Source organism: Pleurodeles waltl, chromosome 7 (assembly GCF_031143425.1).
Source record: "Pleurodeles waltl isolate 20211129_DDA chromosome 7, aPleWal1.hap1.20221129, whole genome shotgun sequence".
Taxonomy (NCBI): domain Eukaryota; kingdom Metazoa; phylum Chordata; class Amphibia; order Caudata; family Salamandridae; genus Pleurodeles; species Pleurodeles waltl.
Genome location: NC_090446.1, coordinates 83193393 through 83211899, shown reverse-complemented (window position 1 = coordinate 83211899; position 18507 = coordinate 83193393). Strand labels below are relative to the sequence as shown.

The following is an 18507-nucleotide window of genomic DNA, read 5'->3' as shown; positions in this document are numbered from 1 at the left end:
TGGGCCCACCCTCCTGTGCAGGTTTTTGGGGGCCTGTAGAAGACTCTTTACTATTTTTAGTTTTGGTTGTCTCATCACCCTTCTGCTGGGGAGCCTTTGTGACCCCTTTCTTTTGGTCACCCCCTGTTGAAGTCTTGGACACCCTTGTCTTGACCCAATGGTCCGCCTTCTTTCCCAATTCTTGGGGAGAAATTGGTCCTAGGTCTACCAGATGCTGATGCAGTTTATCATTGAAACAATTACTTAACAGGTGTTCTTTCACAAATAAATTGTACAGCCCATCATAATTACTTACACCACTGCCTTGAATCCAACCATCTAGTGTTTTCACTGAGTAGTCAACAAAGTCAACCCAGGTCTGGCTCGAGGATTTTTGAGCCCCCCTGAACCTAATCCTGTACTCCTCAGTGGAGAATCCAAAGCCCTCAATCAGGGTACCCTTCATGAGGTCATAAGATTCTGCATCTTGTCCAGAGAGTGTGAGGAGTCTATCCCTACACTTTCCTGTGAACATTTCCCAAAGGAGAGCACCCCAGTGAGATCTGTTCACTTTTCTGGTTACACAAGCCCTCTCAAAAGCTGTGAACCATTTGGTGATGTCATCACCATCTTCATATTTAGTTACAATCCCTTTGGGGATTTTCAACATGTCAGGAGAATCTCTGACCCTATTTATGTTGCTGCCACCATTGATGGGTCCTAGGCCCATCTCTTGTCTTTCCCTCTCTATGGCTAGGATCTGTCTTTCCAAAGCCAATCTTTTGGCCATCCTGGCTAACTGGATGTCCTCTTCACTGGAGTTATCCTCAGTGATTTCAGAGTTGTTGGTCCCTCCTGTGAGGGAACCAGCATCTCTGACTATTATTTGTGGAGTCAGGGCTTGAGAAGCCCTGCTCTCCCTAAGTAGGACTGGAGGGGGGGAATTTCCCTCCAAGTCACTATCTTCATCCTCTGAGTTGCCATCCTCAGAGGGGTTGGCCTTTTCAAACTCTGCCAAAAGCTCCTGGAGCTGTACTTTGGTAGGTTTGGGGCCCATTGCTATTTTCTTTAGTTTACAGAGTGACCTTAGCTCTCTCATCTGTAGATGGAGGTAAGGTGTGGTGTCGAGTTCCACCACATTCACATCTGTGCTAGACATTATGCTTCTAAAAGTTGGAATACTTTTTAAGAAACTAAAACTGGTTCTAGAATCTAATTCAAACTTTTAACAAACTTTTAAACTCTAAAAGAAATGCTAAACAGGATCTAACACAAGGCCCTAGCAGGTCTTTTAAGAATTTAGAAAACTTTTCAAATTGCAAAAATCAATTTCTAATGACAATTTTGGAATTTGTCGTGTGATCAGGTATTGGCTGAGTAGTCCAGCAAATGCAAAGTCTTGTACCCCACCGCTGATCCACCAATGTAGGAAGTTGGCTCTGTATGTGCTATTTCAAAGTAAGGAATAGCATGCACAGAGTCCAAGGGTTCCCCTTAGAGGTAAAATAGTGGTAAAAAGAGATAATACTAATGCTCTATTTTGTGGTAGTGTGGTCGAGCAGTAGGCTTATCCAAGGAGTAGTGTTAAGCATCTGTTGTACATACACATAGACAATAAATGAGGTACACACACTCAGAGACAAATCCAGCCAATAGGTTTTTATATAGAAAAATATCTTTTCTTAGTTTATTTTAAGAACCACAGGTTCAAATTCTACATGTAATAGCTCATTCGAAAGGTATTGCAGGTAAGTACTTTAGGAACTTCAAATCATCAAAATTGCATGTATACTTTTCAAGTTATTGACAAATAGCTGTTTTAAAAGTGGACACTTAGTGCAATTTTCACAGTTCCTGGGGGAGGTAAGTTTTTGTTAGTTTTACCAGGTAAGTAGGACACTTACAGGGTTCAGTTCTTGGTCCAAGGTAGCCCACCGTTGGGGGTTCAGAGCAACCCCAAAGTCACCACACCAGCAGCTCAGGGCCGGTCAGGTGCAGAGTTCCAAGTGGTGCCCAAAACACATAGGCTAGAATGGAGAGAAGGGGGTGCCCCGGTTCCGGTCTGCTTGCAGGTAAGTACCCGCGTCTTCGGAGGGCAGACCAGGGGGATTTTGTAGGGCACCGGGGGGGACACAAGCCCACACAGAAATTTCACCCTCAGCAGCGCGGGGGCGGCCGGGTGCAGTGTGGAAACAGGCGTCGGGTTTTCAATGTTAGTCTATGAGAGATCTCGGGATCTCTTCAGCGCTGCAGGCAGGCAAGGGGGGGATTCCTCGGGGAAACCTCCACTTGGGCAAGGGAGAGGGACTCCTGGGGGTCACTTCTCCAGTGAAAGTCCGGTCCTTCAGGTCCTGGGGGCTGCGGGTGCAGGGTCTCTCCCAGGCGTCGGGACTTTAGGTTCAAAGAGTCGCGGTCAGGGGAAGCCTCGGGATTCCCTCTGCAGGCGGCGCTGTGGGGGCTCAGGGGGGACAGGTTTTGGTACTCACAGTATCAGAGTAGTCCTGGGGTCCCTCCTGAGGTGTTGGCTCGCCACCAGCCGAGTCGGGGTCGCCGGGTGCAGTGTTGCAAGTCTCACGCTTCTTGCGGGGAGCTTGCAGGGTTCTTTAAAGCTGCTGGGAACAAAGTTGCAGCTTTTCTTGGAGCAGGTCCGCTGTCCTCGGGAGTTTCTTGTCTTTTCGAAGCAGGGGCAGTCCTCAGAGGATGTCGAGGTCGCTGGTCCCTTCGGAAGGCGTCGCTGGAGCAGGATCTTTGGAAGGCAGGAGACAGGCCGGTGAGTTTCTGGAGCCAAGGCAGTTGTCGTCTTCTGGTCTTCCGCTGCAGGGGTTTTCAGCTGGGCAGTCCTTCTTCTTGTTGCAGGAATCTAATTTTCTAGGGTTCAGGGTAGCCCTTAAATACTAAATTTAAGGGCGTGTTTAGGTCTGGGGGGTTAGTAGCCAATGGCTACTAGCCCTGAGGGTGGGTACACCCTCTTTGTGCCTCCTCCCAAGGGGAGGGGGTCACAATCCTAACCCTATTGGGGGAATCCTCCATCTGCAAGATGGAGGATTTCTAAAAGTTAGAGTCACCTCAGCTCAGGACACCTTAGGGGCTGTCCTGACTGGCCAGTGACTCCTCCTTGTTATTCTCATTATTTTCTCCGGCCTTGCCGCCAAAAGTGGGGCCTGGCCGGAGGGGGCGGGCAACTCCACTAGCTGGAGTGTCCTGCTGGGTTGGCACAAAGGAGGTGAGCCTTTGAGGCTCACCGCCAGGTGTGACAATTCCTGCCTGGGAGAGGTGTTAGCATCTCCACCCAGTGCAGGCTTTGTTACTGGCCTCAGAGTGACAAAGGCACTCTCCCCATGGGGCCAGCAACATGTCTCGGTTTGTGGCAGGCTGCTAAAACTAGTCAGCCTACACAGATAGTCGGTTAAGTTTCAGGGGGCACCTCTAAGGTGCCCTCTGTGGTGTATTTTACAATAAAATGTACACTGGCATCAGTGTGCATTTATTGTGCTGAGAAGTTTGATACCAAACTTCCCAGTTTTCAGTGTAGCCATTATGGTGCTGTGGAGTTCGTGTTTGACAGACTCCCAGACCATATACTCTTATGGCTACCCTGCACTTACAATGTCTAAGGTTTTATTTAGACACTGTAGGGGTACCATGCTCATGCACTGGTACCCTCACCTATGGTATAGTGCACCCTGCCTTAGGGCTGTAAGGCCTGCTAGAGGGGTGTCTTACCTATACTGCATAGGCAGTGAGAGGCTGGCATGGCACCCTGAGGGGAGTGCCATGTCGACTTACTCGTTTTGTCCTCACTAGCACACACAAGCTGGCAAGCAGTGTGTCTGTGCTGAGTGAGAGGTCTCCAGGGTGGCATAAGACATGCTGCAGCCCTTAGAGACCTTCCTTGGCATCAGGGCCCTTGGTACTAGAAGTACCAGTTACAAGGGACTTATCTGGATGCCAGGGTCTGCCAATTGTGGATACAAAAGTACAGGTTAGGGAAAGAACACTGGTGCTGGGGCCTGGTTAGCAGGCCTCAGCACACTTTCAATTGTAAACATAGCATCAGCAAAGGCAAAAAGTCAGGGGGCAACCATGCCAAGGAGGCATTTCCTTACAGTTACCCCTTTGTTGGTGTAGACTGCGGTGTGGAGTGGGGAGTTCACAGCGTTCAACAGGGCGATGGATAATTGAGGATTGTCTTGGGTGCGAGAAAGGCTATAAAATCCCATGGTTACATTATATAGGATCTACCGTCTTGTCGCTCGGGTGTCCTGAATTATTTTATAACCGGTCAGACAGAAAGCTCCTGAAGGAGTTATTCCTTCAGAAAGCTAGAGAAGGCAGAGAGAACTCGACACTAGGTAGTCAATCTACAAGGGCCTTTTTGCTTTTAAAAACTAGTCCAGGCCGGAACCCTATCTTCCTTTCGTAAGGAACCCATGGGAGAGATCACTTCTTACCAGGTTTAGGTTAGGGTCTGCCCGGTTTACTCTTTGTTTTCCCCCAGGGCAACATGAGCCGTCCTCGATTAAGGTCGGTCCATGTGATAGTGTTTCGCTGCAGACCTTAGAACATCTAGTTTTGTTTTGCAGTTATTACGATCCCCCCAAGAAGGAGGTTCTTGCTGCCTGTCCTTTAAAACTAAGGGTTTCTATCAATACCGTCCTGCCATCCTTCACCTAAAGATGCTGAATCAACATACTGCTGCTATTCAAACAATTAATTATTGGTTTTTACTGTAACCGACTGAGGATTTTAAAAAATTCAATATGAGGAATGTTTTAGCTATTTTTTATCATGAGGTGTTTCCTTTTTTTGATGTTAATGAGTTTTAAGGTTGTGATTTTATTGCATTATGTGAATGTTCTTTTTATGATTATGTGCTTTTATGATTATTTTACAATCGAAATCAAGACTCATTCATTCATTTATAAATTAAATTAATACATTTACATTATTTTATTCTTTATACATATTAAAAATATATATTACACATTTACTTTGACGAGTCAGTGCGCTGTAAAGTTTTTTTTTTTTTCCAGCTAATATTACATATTTGAAATTCATTTATATTCTAAATTAACATATTTTTGGTATTTAAAAAAAAAGGAATAATACACTTTAATCATTTTACCTATATCTTATATCATGGAGAGAACTCTACCTTGGTGGTGTGCTCTCCACCAGCAGGTGAAAAGGTGCTGGAAGTAACTTTACACTTCTAGATTCTGCTGTAGGAGGTTCCGCTCTTTCATTTGCATGTTCATCCGTAGCTGTAAATCTCCACCCGGAAATGGTGTATAGCAAAAAAGTGGAGATTTACACTTAGGTTTAAGGTAAATATACCCATGGATACACATATATGTGTATATTTACCTTTAAGATTCAGGGCTAAGAGAGTCTATCAACAAAGGATGGGACAGAACCGCTATAACAAATGAATCCAGACTCAGGAGACGTAGGGCCTGAGTTAGATTTTGGCGGACTCGTCACTCCGTCACATAAATAATGGGATTTGTATTTCGGTGGATGGGATAGTCATCACCGCTGTGAGAGAGCAACCCGTCCGCAAAAATCTAAATCAGGCCCTTTGTTTGCTCTTATGGGCAGAGTATCACTCCACTGCACTCCCACACACCAACAAGGAGAAAGTAAACAATCCCGGCTTTTAATTTTCGTGAACATACAAATCTCAGCTGTGGATATAGAATGCAGTGTATATTTGCTTGGTATTTCCCCTTACCTGTGATTTTCTCTTCGCTATCATTTTGTACCAAGAGGCAGGAGTTTCGTAGTGGGCAGCTTTTACTTAGCATTGAAGTATAAGGATGTGAACTAAATATAGGATGGCCTGGAAGCAGAACCCAAGCGAGCGAAGGGACACCGTTGCTTATGCAGGACTTTTATTTGAGCTATTCAAGATATGCTACATGTATTGCTGCATACGTTTTTGCTCTAAGCTAGGGCAACCTATTTGTTGGAATTTAACCGTAGTACCTATTCGGTAGCAGATGTATAGGCCCCAGTCTCAATATAAATAAATATCTCTGGAAAAGTGACAGTGTGTGCCGTCTTTTAACGCGACTTCTAGGAGGTCTATAAAATTCTTTAAAGAATAAACCAGAACTAGTAAAGCCAAAATCTTGCCTTTAAAGGTGGGTGCTGAACTACTGGCTTTGCCAATGGTTGTTTTAATATTTCTGATGTGTGAGGACACATGCATGCACATGTACCACAATGCATGTGCACACATAGTGGCCAATATGTAACTCATTCCAGGATGGCCATATCTGCGCATCTGCGCATGCATACCTTGTGGCGTCTGTATAGTTACTCTATCCCATCATGTCTGTCAGGCATTTTTTCCTTCAATTACCAACATGGCTGTGTTTAAATGGTAAAGTAAAACTAAACAAAAGCATGTTGAAGCGCATAAAACAAAACGAGAGGACAGGAAGTTCTCCGCAGACACATGGCCATGTACTGTGAATTAAAAAAAAAGTGGACCGGACGGTGGTATGGGATTGGGTTATAAATTAATTAACGTTTTATTTATAGAGCAAGACTAACACAATATGGTTTCTTGGGGTTGGTGCAGATAACGTAAAATGAAATCGAAGAGATACTGTGCGATAAAGAATTAAGTGAATAAGAATGTTTTAAGATTTTTTTCAAAAGAGCGTATAATTCCTAGGAGTTTGAAGGGTAAACAACAGAGAATTCCACATCCATGTTGTAGCCACTGAAAAACTCCACCTCCCTGGTGTGTTTTATTCTAGGAACATGTAACAGGAGGAGATTATCAGATATTACATTTCTGAATCTCTGTTTCTTTGGTAGTAAAGTCTGGATAAAAGACTGATCTTTTTCAAAAATCACCTTATGACATACACATTAGGCTTTAAACTTAATCCGTTTCGCCACATGAGGTCAGTGCGGTGATCTGAATTCAAAAATAGAGCACTACTAGCGTCTATTCAAAACAGCGCAAGTTGAGGCATTCTGGGCTCAAAACACAAGAGTGTTTTCTGGGAGTTTAAGATGCAGACGTTGGCATACTCGAGGCACAAATTGTTGATAGTGTTGGCTTCTACCTCTTTGAGCCTGTTAGTAATGAACAGAAACATGTTTCCCCATAATAACTTCAACTGCAAAAAGCATGCCCAGACTATTGAGTTAATTTGGGGTAAATTGCTGAGCTCCTTATCCGAAATGGGCCCTATGCTTTTACCTTTCTCTGCACTCAAAGGTGACTTTCCCATCCTGGTAGGACAAGGAGATTTGGACTGCAGGTTTCCTTTATCAACGACAATAAACTCAATTTATGATGGATTACTTCTGAGCTTATTGTTTATTTCTATCCTTCCACTGCTTGACCACCAAAAGGCAGAAGTTGAATTAGACCAGCAGATCTTTGTTTGGTTTGTCACTGGAGAGAAAGATTTGCGGGTCATATCAGCAATATGCTATGGACTGAAGCTAAGGCTGATGGACAACCCACTCAGCCAATGTTTACAGTCAGCTGAAGCACAGTAGCCAATGGTGGGAGGAGCTCATTAAAAGCGAGCATGTGTGTTGGCATAAGATCACCCTCCCATGAGTATAACCCAAAAAATGTGCAGAGTTAGCTTTGGCAAATCTAGCGGAAGAGAAATAAAAATGACTTCCCTGTGAGATACAGAGAGCGGAAAACGCCTTCGTAGGAAGACTGCTCTGTCTCTCTCAGTCAGTATCTGCCTTTGTTGCCCAGGAGGAAGTGGGCTTAGAGTATATCTCTGATAAACTGGCCCTTGCTCCAGTAGTAAGCTGCTTTAAACTTTGGTCACATCCCATACTGGTACTAAATCAGGCCATTTTCAGAGACTGTCTTGCTTCAGATAATGATCTCAGTATCTGGTGTTTTTGCTGCATTACGAACTCTTTGGAGAAGTTGGACAATTTTTTGCAGCTCCTGAGTGAATCAAGCGAAAAGATGTGTCTTGGATACAACAGCGAGGCTTTACATAATCTTCCGGTCCTTGGTGGTGGGCTTCCTCATAGTTAATAGGAGGATTTTTCCTTACTTCATATTCTATTCAGAACCATACTGTGATGTTACACTTTTAAATGTTTACAATAATGCAGCAGCTTAATCATAGTATGTTTGGGAGGGGAGGAGTAATCGTGCAAACAGAAAGAGGATTAGAATGGGCCTTCGCTGTCTTTACGTTATTACGCATCTGTGTTAGGTTATTGAATGGACACCTCACTGTGACACCATTGGAATTCTACAATGGTATGAAAGTAAGTCCATTTAGCTGAAGGATTTTTGCTTCAGATCCTCGGCAAAATGCAGACTGCAACAGAATAATGAAAATGTTTTCACTTTTATATCATTCCAGATAAAACTTGAAGTTGAACAGGGACAAGAAAATAGGCATGTGCCCCACATGTGGAGTAAATGGTGACTCATAAGCACATAGAATACAAATAATATATTAAATTAGTGCTAATGATTGACTAACAAGCAGTGTTTTGTGGCATCAGTAGATTAAACTAAAACTTTATTTTGTAATAATTGCAAAAATTATATGAGCAAAACATTGAAATCAAAAGTACTACCAAAATTCATTGTTGCTAGCTGGATACATGTAAATTGTATTCCATGGAACTATACTTTGCCACTGTGAGTTAAAATACTTACAAATTTCAACCATTTTTTGGAGAACTTTCATCTTAATCATTAGCTTTATCTTTTTCTGATGATTTGTAACAGGCATTAATTTACTTGTTTGTTTGCCCTCTTTAGTCGAGTCTAGGAAGATATCTAATGCTCTGATTCAGATAATCCTAGTACATGTATATTTATAATCTAAATTATGTATACTTCTAATCTAAAGAAATTGAATTTCAATAGCAAAGAAAAATAATGTTTCTGACGCCCGACTTTCAAAAATCTCATTCAGTATTGTGAAGGATAAGAAAAAACATCACCCGCAAGTTCAAAATGCTCCGATTACTCAAGTCATGTAGGCATAACCCACTTCCACCAGAGGGAGTTGTCAGTGCAGGGGGTATCATGCATTTTGGCCAAGTCAAGTTGGTTGATACTCTGCAGTAGGAGTATTATTGCTGCATCATGGATGCTCTTATAAATATTTGCTCTTAAGAAGCTGAGAGTGAGTGGGAGCAGTATTGTAAGATTGTCTGAAAAGGTAAATTAATCTGGAGGAATTTGCAAGGTCTTGCAAATATAAGATATTCTGGATAATTTCTTGACAGCAGCCAGCTCGGAAATTGAGGCAGCATGGCCGAACAACGCCAATTTAAGATTATGATTAGCAGATTTGTAATGGCTGCATAAACATGGCACATTCAGTAATCCAACTTTTCTTCAAGCATAGTCTCTGTATGACATCTGCAAGACTTTATTAAATGCAAATTGAAAGTGGCAAGTCAATGTACCAGATGCCGCAAGGTTGTTGGTTCATGGGAACACACATTCTGGCAGAATTCATGGTCCTTACATTTTGGGTCTGGGTGATTTGTGCTGTAATCTAGGCATGGCTTTACCAATTGCGATCCCAGTGATAGCGACTATCTAATAAGAACTAACGTCTGCTTGTTCTTATATTTGTTGGCTCTATTGGGGCTATAGGTCCAAGGGCGGCAAGATGGCGAGAGGAAACACTTCCTACAAACTGGGACTGGTACTTGGCCCAGGCTTAAAAAGATGGGGTTGGGAGAGGCAATATAAGATTCCCCGGAGAAGATCTGCTTGGGAGGCCCTAAATTTGTGGGGGTAATGAAAATTTTGAGACTAAAATGTTATGTAAAAAGGCATTCATGTGCCTTAATGATGGTTGACTTAATTAGGCCCCAATATGCACGCCTTCAATTACAAATGCATTAGTGACCATGTATTTGCTGTTTTTATCAAATAAAAACCTTTTTCTGATAATCCTCCCATGCTCTCCAGTCAAGTACAGTCCACACTAGTTATTGTTGCAGTGATGTAGAGAATGATGTCCTATGCTTTATATCTCTTTACCAGGGGCATGTTAAGTCCTACTTACGTGATGTCATATCCTCTTTATATCTCTATACGATGCGATGTCATGTGCTGCTCAAGTGGTGTCATATCCTGTACATGTCACAAAGGATACCCCATTGACTGAGAGTGTGATGTCATGTGCTGAGGAGTTGTCAGACCCCGTAAATGCACCTATTACATTAGAAGTGATATCATACCCTCATTTAGCAGTCTGTGTCCAATTAATACTCACAGTCACTGTGGCAGCATCCATATCGGTAAAGAACAAATCTCCACCTTCAAAATTATCATTCAGGTAAAGGATGGCACTGTGGAAAGAAAGGAACCTGATTTAACTTCTCCCAGCTGGCCATATCCTTACAGTGCCACATTGACACCACCTTCAGCTTAAGAACACACACAGTGCAAATGACTCAATCCGCCTTGCATCATTTTGTTTTGCAAAGTGAAGGCCTTCTTCCTTGAAACAGACTTCAGAACAGCCATCCAAGCCCTATAACATCTCGACTCAGCCATCTCCCTGCATGCTTGCAACCTAAAATGCCACAAGACACCCTTGAGGAATGTCTTTTAGGCCACAGTCCTCAGATCTAGCGGCTAAAGGTATCTTAGAGAACCTTGTAGAACTCAATTGGGTCCCTCTACCAGCCTGAATCATCCTCAAAGTCTGCTGCATCACCAACAAAGATGTAAAATGAAGCACCCAAATGTACGTATGCAGCAAGATCAATATCTCTGTTAGGCCATGCAGGAGCACCATCACCAGTCTCGATACAGGAACATTTAGAAAGGCGAATACTACTTCACAGGCCTTCTCCTGATACACAACGAGGGTCAGGAATCCATTCCTCCTGTAGAGCTTCCTTTTCCAGAAGGAACTGAAGTGCTATTACTTCAAGCAACCTCTCAAACCCCTGCAGCCCCTAAATAACGAACAGCATCCTCAACCACGGGTCTCTGTTTTGGATCATTCGTCTTAGTAAAACAAGAATTTGCAATGCAATGGGTCTTGCATTTGCTTGAGTTAAAGCTATTAGTTTGTAAACTCGTAACCGGACTTTTCTTGCCACATAAACTGAAAATGAGAAGTAAAACAGTTTCACATAAGCGAGCCGACGGCCGCCATGAGCGCAAAGCAGACACACAAAAGGAAATAGAAGTTCGCTCGCAGTGAAACATATTGGAAAAAGTGCAATTATCCATGTAACAGGCAAAAGAGCAATCATCCATGTAGCCGGCAAATGTGCAAATATCCATGTAACAGGGTCGATGTCATGCAAAGCGCTCTACTACTTCCCAGTGAGATCGCTCTGCGGAAAACACAAAGCCTCGTATGTTTTCAGTAGTTGGCCAGTGCACTCGAGGAGGGCTAAACAGCGGAAAAAGAATGACCTATGCATGCCTTTCACTAATTAAATCAAGCAAATTTTAAAAGGCAAGCCCACGAACCAACCAAAGTGATGGGCATGACATGGGCATGGTTAAAACCCACAGAGAGATTACACCCGGGACAGAGCGCTTTGCACAATCAACCCTAAACATACACACACACACACGTACGTAACAAATTCCATCAACTAGGCGCTCGATCTGTGCTACCCTCTTTGCTTTTATCTGTAGTCTCAGTGGATACGACCAGGGGTCTAGCCACAGCCCAGCCCTCTTTGTTTAAAGCTTTAGTTTTCACAGGACATTTATAGATATTTCTGCCACTGGTTCTAGTAACGGTTGTGCATGAGCTTTCCAGGTCGGTGGATGTGCACAGGCGTTTGTCCCTGCACTCTTTACCAACACTCTGCGCTCCTACCTGTAGTCCCGATGGGTGTAGGCTGGGGGCTCCTTCCAGCACTCCCGGCTCTCTGGATCTAAGATACAGTTGTCAGCATGGACTGGGTGGCTCAGATCGATGCGGCCCTCCTGCTGCCCTGGAGTGACAAAAATGGTAGCCACAGAATGGGGATAACGCTTACTACTGCAGAAATACGGAACACAAAAACGGAAAGAGTAAAAGGGGAAAAAGGGGGGAGGAGTAAGGGAAGGGTAGGAGGCAGAAGAAGAGGACAGGACAGATACGCAGGGTGAAAGGAATAAAAGGCTAAAGTAGGGAAGGGATGGTGACTGAGGAGTGGAGAGTCTAGAAAGATGGCTTCCTCTTGGGTAGGACTCAAAACGTACCCTCAATGGCTGTGCGACACACCAGATGGGTGAAGGAGTAATGCAGTGGAGTGTCCATGGTGGGAAAGTACCACTCTGTCATCTTCAGGGAACGCTCGCTGGCCTCCAGGTAGTGTCGGGCATCGTCTATGTTTGCCAGGCCTTCTCCTACCATCTGTAGAAGGAAAAGGCTGTGTGTTAAATTATTTAAGGGTTAATGCAGTAGTTACAGAGATCTAAAACTTGCATTTTAAAGGATCAGATAGCAATAAGATGTGTCAGTACGTCAGTGCACCTGTTTCAGATTTTATTTAACAAGCTGAAGGTTACTTCATGGAATCTTCTCTGCATCCTTCTAAGGACAGTAAAGTAAGAACTATCAATGGCAGGACCATTTTACATTGGCTATAGTTGTAGTTTCTTTCCACAAATTGTTATAGTAAGGGTTCTTTTCTCAGTCCATGAGGAGCTGCAACCTGCTCAATAGCTGTAGTTTCACTTTCCACCAGCAGAGAGCGTATCTAGCCACTGGTGTCCAATGAAGAAGCTCTGAGACTTTGTTTAGCTGCAAATACATGTCCCACCACAGGGGGGGAAATGTCCCTGTTACGGAACGTACTATTAAATCTTTATTGCCACAGTTCCTACATCTTGCCACAAAGGGGCAGGAAATTATATGTTGCAAAGCCATTCCACCTCACTCTGTGGCTAGTGGATAGGGTACTTTGTAAATTACCTTCACAGCCTTTAAAAGTGTTAGGCCTTGGAAGTTCTCATAGGGGGTGTGTGGTGACCTCCTCCCACGGTAGCCGTCACCAGAGCCGCCAGCCACCTGAGGGAAAAAATACAAGAAGGTTAGTACATACCTTAGTGAATTTGATCATTACTCTCTCCTTCATTCATTTAACCACCAAAAAGCTCTCTCCTGCATAGTCACATATTCAAACATAGATTCATTCATACATTCAATAATGCATTAAATCAGGCATGCGTTCACTAATTTTCAAGCCCAGAAGTCCACAATAATACAATCTCCTGTCCACTCATTCATGGCCCTCAGCTACAATAGAAACATATGTCCCTGACATCTAGGCCTTATTTGTACTTTTAGGTGCAAAACTGCACTAACGCAGTTTTGCACCAAAAAGTTTTGCACCGGCTTGCACCATTTTTTAGCACCAGCTGGGCACCATATTTATGGAATGGTGCAAGCCGGTGCAAAGGGTAGGCTAGCTTAAAAAAAAAATGACGTTAGGCAGGTTTGAGTCAAATAAATGATTCTGACCAGATTAGCATCATATTTTTATGCTAAGGGGCATATTTATACTCTGTTTGCACTGAATTAGCGTCATTTTTTTAAACTCTAATTCAGTGCAAAACTAACTCCATATTTATACTTCGGTGCTAGACCCGTCCAGCGCCAAATTTATGGAGTTAAAGTCATTTTTTGGAAGTGTAAACCTACCTTGCCTTAATGAGATGCAAGGCAGGCGTTCCCGTGGAAAAAATGACTATGGCCTTAACACCATATTTATACTCCCATGCAAAAATGGTGCAAGGGAGGGAGGAGGGGTCAAAAAATGGAGCAAAGCTTGCTTTGCCCCATTTTTTAAAGCCTGGGTCAGGGCAGGCGTTCGGGGACCTGTGGGCCTATTTCCATGGTGAAACACCATGGAATAAGCCCACAGGTGCCCTCCCCAGGCCCCAGGGGCACCCCCACCCACACCAGAGGGACTGCGGGCGGAGGATAGGGGATCCCATCCCAGGTAAGTACAGGTAAGATTGCATTTTATTTTTGAAAGTGCATAGGGGGCCCTGAAATGGGAGTCCTTAAACCGCAACCACTCACACGTGCCAGCCGAATGATACTGTTGCACTCATCGTCGGTCAACAAACCATCCACGACCATGCGCTGGGACCCATTCAGCTGCTGGGCATTCTGGGTCACGGTTGGACCATCATACGGTGGTGGACCTGCAAGAGGAGGACAAAGGAAATTCAGTTACTTGCCATTACTTCCAAAAGTCAGTTATGATCCATGGGACAACAGCTGAGTGATTATTGGGCTTGTACCAAGGAATATGGTTGGATTGTGTTCAGCTATGGGCTAAGGTGGGTTGCTCAAGGGGCCAAAATTCAATAGTTTCAAACACATTTGTTGAGCTGCTCCAGGAGTTATTATTTGGTTGTTCCAGTGTAAGCTGTCTAGGTGCTTCAGTAACCATGAATGGGTTGTGTTTAGCTGTTGGCTAATGTGGGTTGCTCATGGGGCCAAAACTTGGTTGTTCAAAAGACATTTGTTGGGCTGCTCCAGGAGTTACTATTTGGTAGCTCCAGGGTAAGATGTCTGGTTGTTGCAGTCACCATGATTGGGTTGTGTTTAGCTGTTGGCTAAAGTGGGGTTGCTCATGGGGCCAAGACTTGTTTGTTCTAAAGACAAGACATTTGGTGAGCTAATCCAGGAGTTATTATTTGGCTGCTCCAGGGGAAGCTGTATGGTTGTTGCAGTGGCTATGGTTAGGATGCATCTGAAGCTATGGCTGGGTTAGTTCAAAAGCAAGTTTGGGTTGCACCAACATCAACCAGTACCCTCCGCTCAGTGCTATGGCTGGGTTGCTCCCAAGACTGTGGCTGGGTTAGTACAAGAGCAAGATTGTGGTGCACCAGCAGCACCTGTAGGCAGCTCTTAGGGCTGTGGCTGGTTTGCTCCACTGGCCTAAGTTTTATGTAACAGAAGATTTGATTGGGTTACTCCAGGGCCTATGATTATTACACACAAAGTAATGGGTGGGCTGTTCAACAGCCCGTGATTTGGTTGTTCCAAGAGGATTTGATTGGTTCCTCCAGGGGCTGTGGTTCCGTTACCCCAGAGCTAGTGGCTGGATTACTTCAGAAGATAAGGCGAGGTTGCTCTAGGGTTACTTAGCTGGATTGGTTCAAGGTCCATTGTTGAGTTGTCCCAGTGCCTATGAATTGTTGATAAGTAAGCTATGGATACACTGGCTTGTAATTAGCTTGTGGCCAAGATGTAGTTGGGGTGTCTCAAGAACATTATCCTTTAGGCAGTGGGTTAGTGAAGAAGTGAGTTTCATGTTGCACTTGACATAAATACATCCGCCTCTGATGTAAGGAGAGGACACATAGGCTACCACTGAGGAGGAAAACCAGATCTTCTTTTTCTGGGTAGTTTGTCAAACAGTAGAAACATTTTGGATATGTTTGTGAATTAGAGACAACAGGGGCAGATAGGAGGTATCTGGTAAGTTTAAAGAGTACTTTAAAGAATAGGCTTTGGAGTATTTAGGTATTTCAGGGTGGGAGGGGGAGGCTGCAGGGCCAGTGGCATGGAAGAGAAGATACAGTGACGGTCTCCCCAGCCTTGGTGTTTCCTTACCCCTCTCTGGCTCATCTTCATCCGAGGCCTTCTTCTTGTTCACCCTCAAAAGAGAAAAAAAAGAATTATGAGTGACAGTCTGGACAGCTGTACACCCCCCTCTCCATCATACTACCCCATGCACCAAGTCCACGCACCCCTCCTCCACATACAGCAGCAGGTGCAGGCATACACAGGTTGGGCGCCATGTCTACTGTCAGCCATCTTTAGTTGGTCCACCATTTGACATGAAGGTGCCTGTCGTGTGCCAAGGGATTGCAGTGGCTGAAGAAATGTTTGATGGAAAACACTGACACTGACAGATGTTAGGCAGCGACCTCCTGAGGTGAGCTATGTTACTGCACTTGAAGGAAGCTTCTCCAGGCTTTTATGTAGTGCTTAGGCACGCCAGGACATGTGTGAGCTATACTTACTGAAGTTCCTATCACCCAACTGAATGGTCTTTGTTTTGTTGACTTTGTAAGGAAAAACACTGCCCGAATTGATCCCTCCAGGATGGAACATGTGACTTAAAGGTTAGTCACAAGTTTCTGAAGAGGGCACACTAACCCACTGAGTTTTCTTTCTAGCTTCCTTCTTACTCCTGCAATACAGTTCCATCATCCTCCCTCTCTAATGTTTAACTTTATCTGCTGTTTTTACCCCCCACACATCTGTCTACTTATGCCACCCCTCTCGCTCACACCCGTGGCTCATATCCTATTTATTTCTCTTAGCTTGTCGTTCTCCTTCGCCCCACTCCCATTTTCCTCTTGCCCACTTTTTCACGTCCAATTTTCCTCTAAATATTGAACCGCCACCTTTTCCCCCTTCCCCTGCTCTTCATGCTGTCTGACCCTCCCTTCTCCTCCCTTGCCTTTCTCTCCATTTGTCTCATAACTCATCCTCATCTTCCCTTCTTATCAGCTTCCGTCCCTCTCTACCACGAGTTTTCTAGCTCCTATTGAAAACAGTTGTCTTTAAGGCACTGTATACACTACTATACAAGGCTTGTCTGGGGAATTGGTGGGCTGGGAAATCCCTGTACCAGAACTGACCTTGTAAAAGGAATTCTGACTGGTCAATGACTGCCTTCTTAAGGAATTCTGACTGGCCAATCACTGCCTTCTTAAGGAATTCTGACTGGCCAATCACTGCCTTCTTAAGGAATTCTGACTGGCCAATCACTGCCTTCTTAAGGAATTCTGACTGGCTAATGACTGCATTGTTAAGGAATTCTGTCTGGCTAATGACTGCATTGTTAAGGAATTCTGACTGGCTAATGACTACCTTGATAAGGAATTCAGTGACTGCCTTGATAAGGAATTCTGACTGGCCAATCACTGCCTTGATAAGGAATTCAATGACTACCTTGATAAGGAATTCAATGACTGCCTTGTTAAGGAATTCCGACCGGCCACAAATGACTCAGAGGTGTGTAGTGACTAAGAGATTTCTAGAGCACAGCAGTGCTAAGTGACACACGTCTAGGCGCAATGAGAGCTGTTCTTTCTCACTTATTTGAGTAGCATACAAGAGGCTGTGGCCTCATGCTCGAAGGCTGACAGTCATAAGCTAATTCTACAATTTCGGTCCCAAAGACATCTTAGTCTCAGAGTCTCTCCAAGTGCTTAGAAGCTGCGTATGGCCCAAGAAGTGCTATGTAAACCTGACACTCACCTCGCTCTCTCCCTGACACCCTCTGGGATGAGATCCTCTGGAGTCCAGGGGTCCTGGAGGATGAAACAGACAAGCATTCTCAGGAGACGTTGTGGCAGGAGAAAACTGGAAGCTGAAAGGGCAATATTGGGTTCAGAGTGATGGCAAAAGTTAGGGATCGAAAGACCACTCCACCCGGGGTCCGTCCCCAGGAGCACAGCATGGGGGTGAACTGCCTTTGGTCTAATCTTCAAGCCCCTGGGCGAAGAGACAGAACCTACTGACATTTAAATCCTGCCACCTGGGTAGTGCCAAGGATGAAGGGAGGGCACAGAGAGAAGGGAGAGCAACGTGTAACACCCTCGTGCCCATGTAAAGTGCTGTGAAGCCTTCTGGGCAGGTCTCCACTACATAACTTTTTTTTAAAAGAACTCTAACTTTCTGTTGCTCTTTCCATCTTGATTTAACTCTCTCTTCTGTCTGTCTCTATTTTTCCTTTCCTCTGTTTTTCTTCTGTCTGATAATCTTTCTCACTCTATACCCCTTCCCTTTCAAGCTACCTTTCCTTTTGTCTATCTCTTCTTCTGTCTGCATTCACCTCTAACTTACCTTGTGTTCCTTTCCCTTCGGATCTTTCCCTCTGTTGGCAAAGCTATTCCTCTATCTCCCTGACTTGGAATTTCCTGGTCTTTGCCTGCTCATCATTCGTCTCTTTCTCAGTATGTCTCGGATAGTTTTTCTCTCTGCTTGTCTCTGCATCTACCTACCTTAGTTTTTTCTCTTACTGTCTCTCCCGTTGGCTTTGTCCTTAAAGGATGTAATTGTGGACGGGTTTGGTGCCACCAGCCTCAGTAATTATAGCTTCAATAGTATGCAATAAAGTTGTTACAGTTAAAAAGCTTGTATTTGGACCTTGCAATTATGCTGATGAATCATTAAGAACTGGGCTATAGTATCCTAGCTCCTGCCTTTTAATAATGGCTCCACTTGACAATTTCTTGGGAGTGTTGAAATGTTTTATCTTCCAGGCAACTTTTTTTTTTTTATCTTACACCTCTCTTCTCTTTTTACTTTAATTTGTTCTACTTCGAAAATGTTCCCTTTCTCTTTTTTCCTCGCCTGTTTCACATCACCCCATTTTCACTCATTTACTTTTTCCTCTGTAGTTTTTTCACTCCCTGATCTATTTGTTAGATTTCTTCTTTCATATTTTCATTACACATTCCTCTTCCTTTACCCTCTTAAACCCTTGACATCTGTTTTTTCCCAGTTATCACCCTATTTACACATCTATTCCCTCAAACATGTTTTGGTTCTC

General features: G+C 44.1%; 1 protein-coding gene across 1 annotated transcript in view; it reads right to left on the bottom strand.

Moving 5' to 3' along the window:
- P3H3 (prolyl 3-hydroxylase 3) overlaps nucleotides 1–18507 on the bottom strand; it is a 74651-nt gene that overhangs the window by 20188 nt on the left and 35956 nt on the right. Inside the window, exons 7-13 of the mRNA XM_069243054.1 lie at nucleotides 17211–17263; nucleotides 15552–15595; nucleotides 14007–14131; nucleotides 12894–12989; nucleotides 12179–12332; nucleotides 11811–11928; nucleotides 10236–10311 (exon numbers count right to left, since the gene is read on the bottom strand). Coding sequence (XP_069099155.1) covers nucleotides 10236–10311; nucleotides 11811–11928; nucleotides 12179–12332; nucleotides 12894–12989; nucleotides 14007–14131; nucleotides 15552–15595; nucleotides 17211–17263 — 666 coding nt within the window. The remainder of the gene's footprint in view (nucleotides 1–10235; nucleotides 10312–11810; nucleotides 11929–12178; nucleotides 12333–12893; nucleotides 12990–14006; nucleotides 14132–15551; nucleotides 15596–17210; nucleotides 17264–18507) is intronic.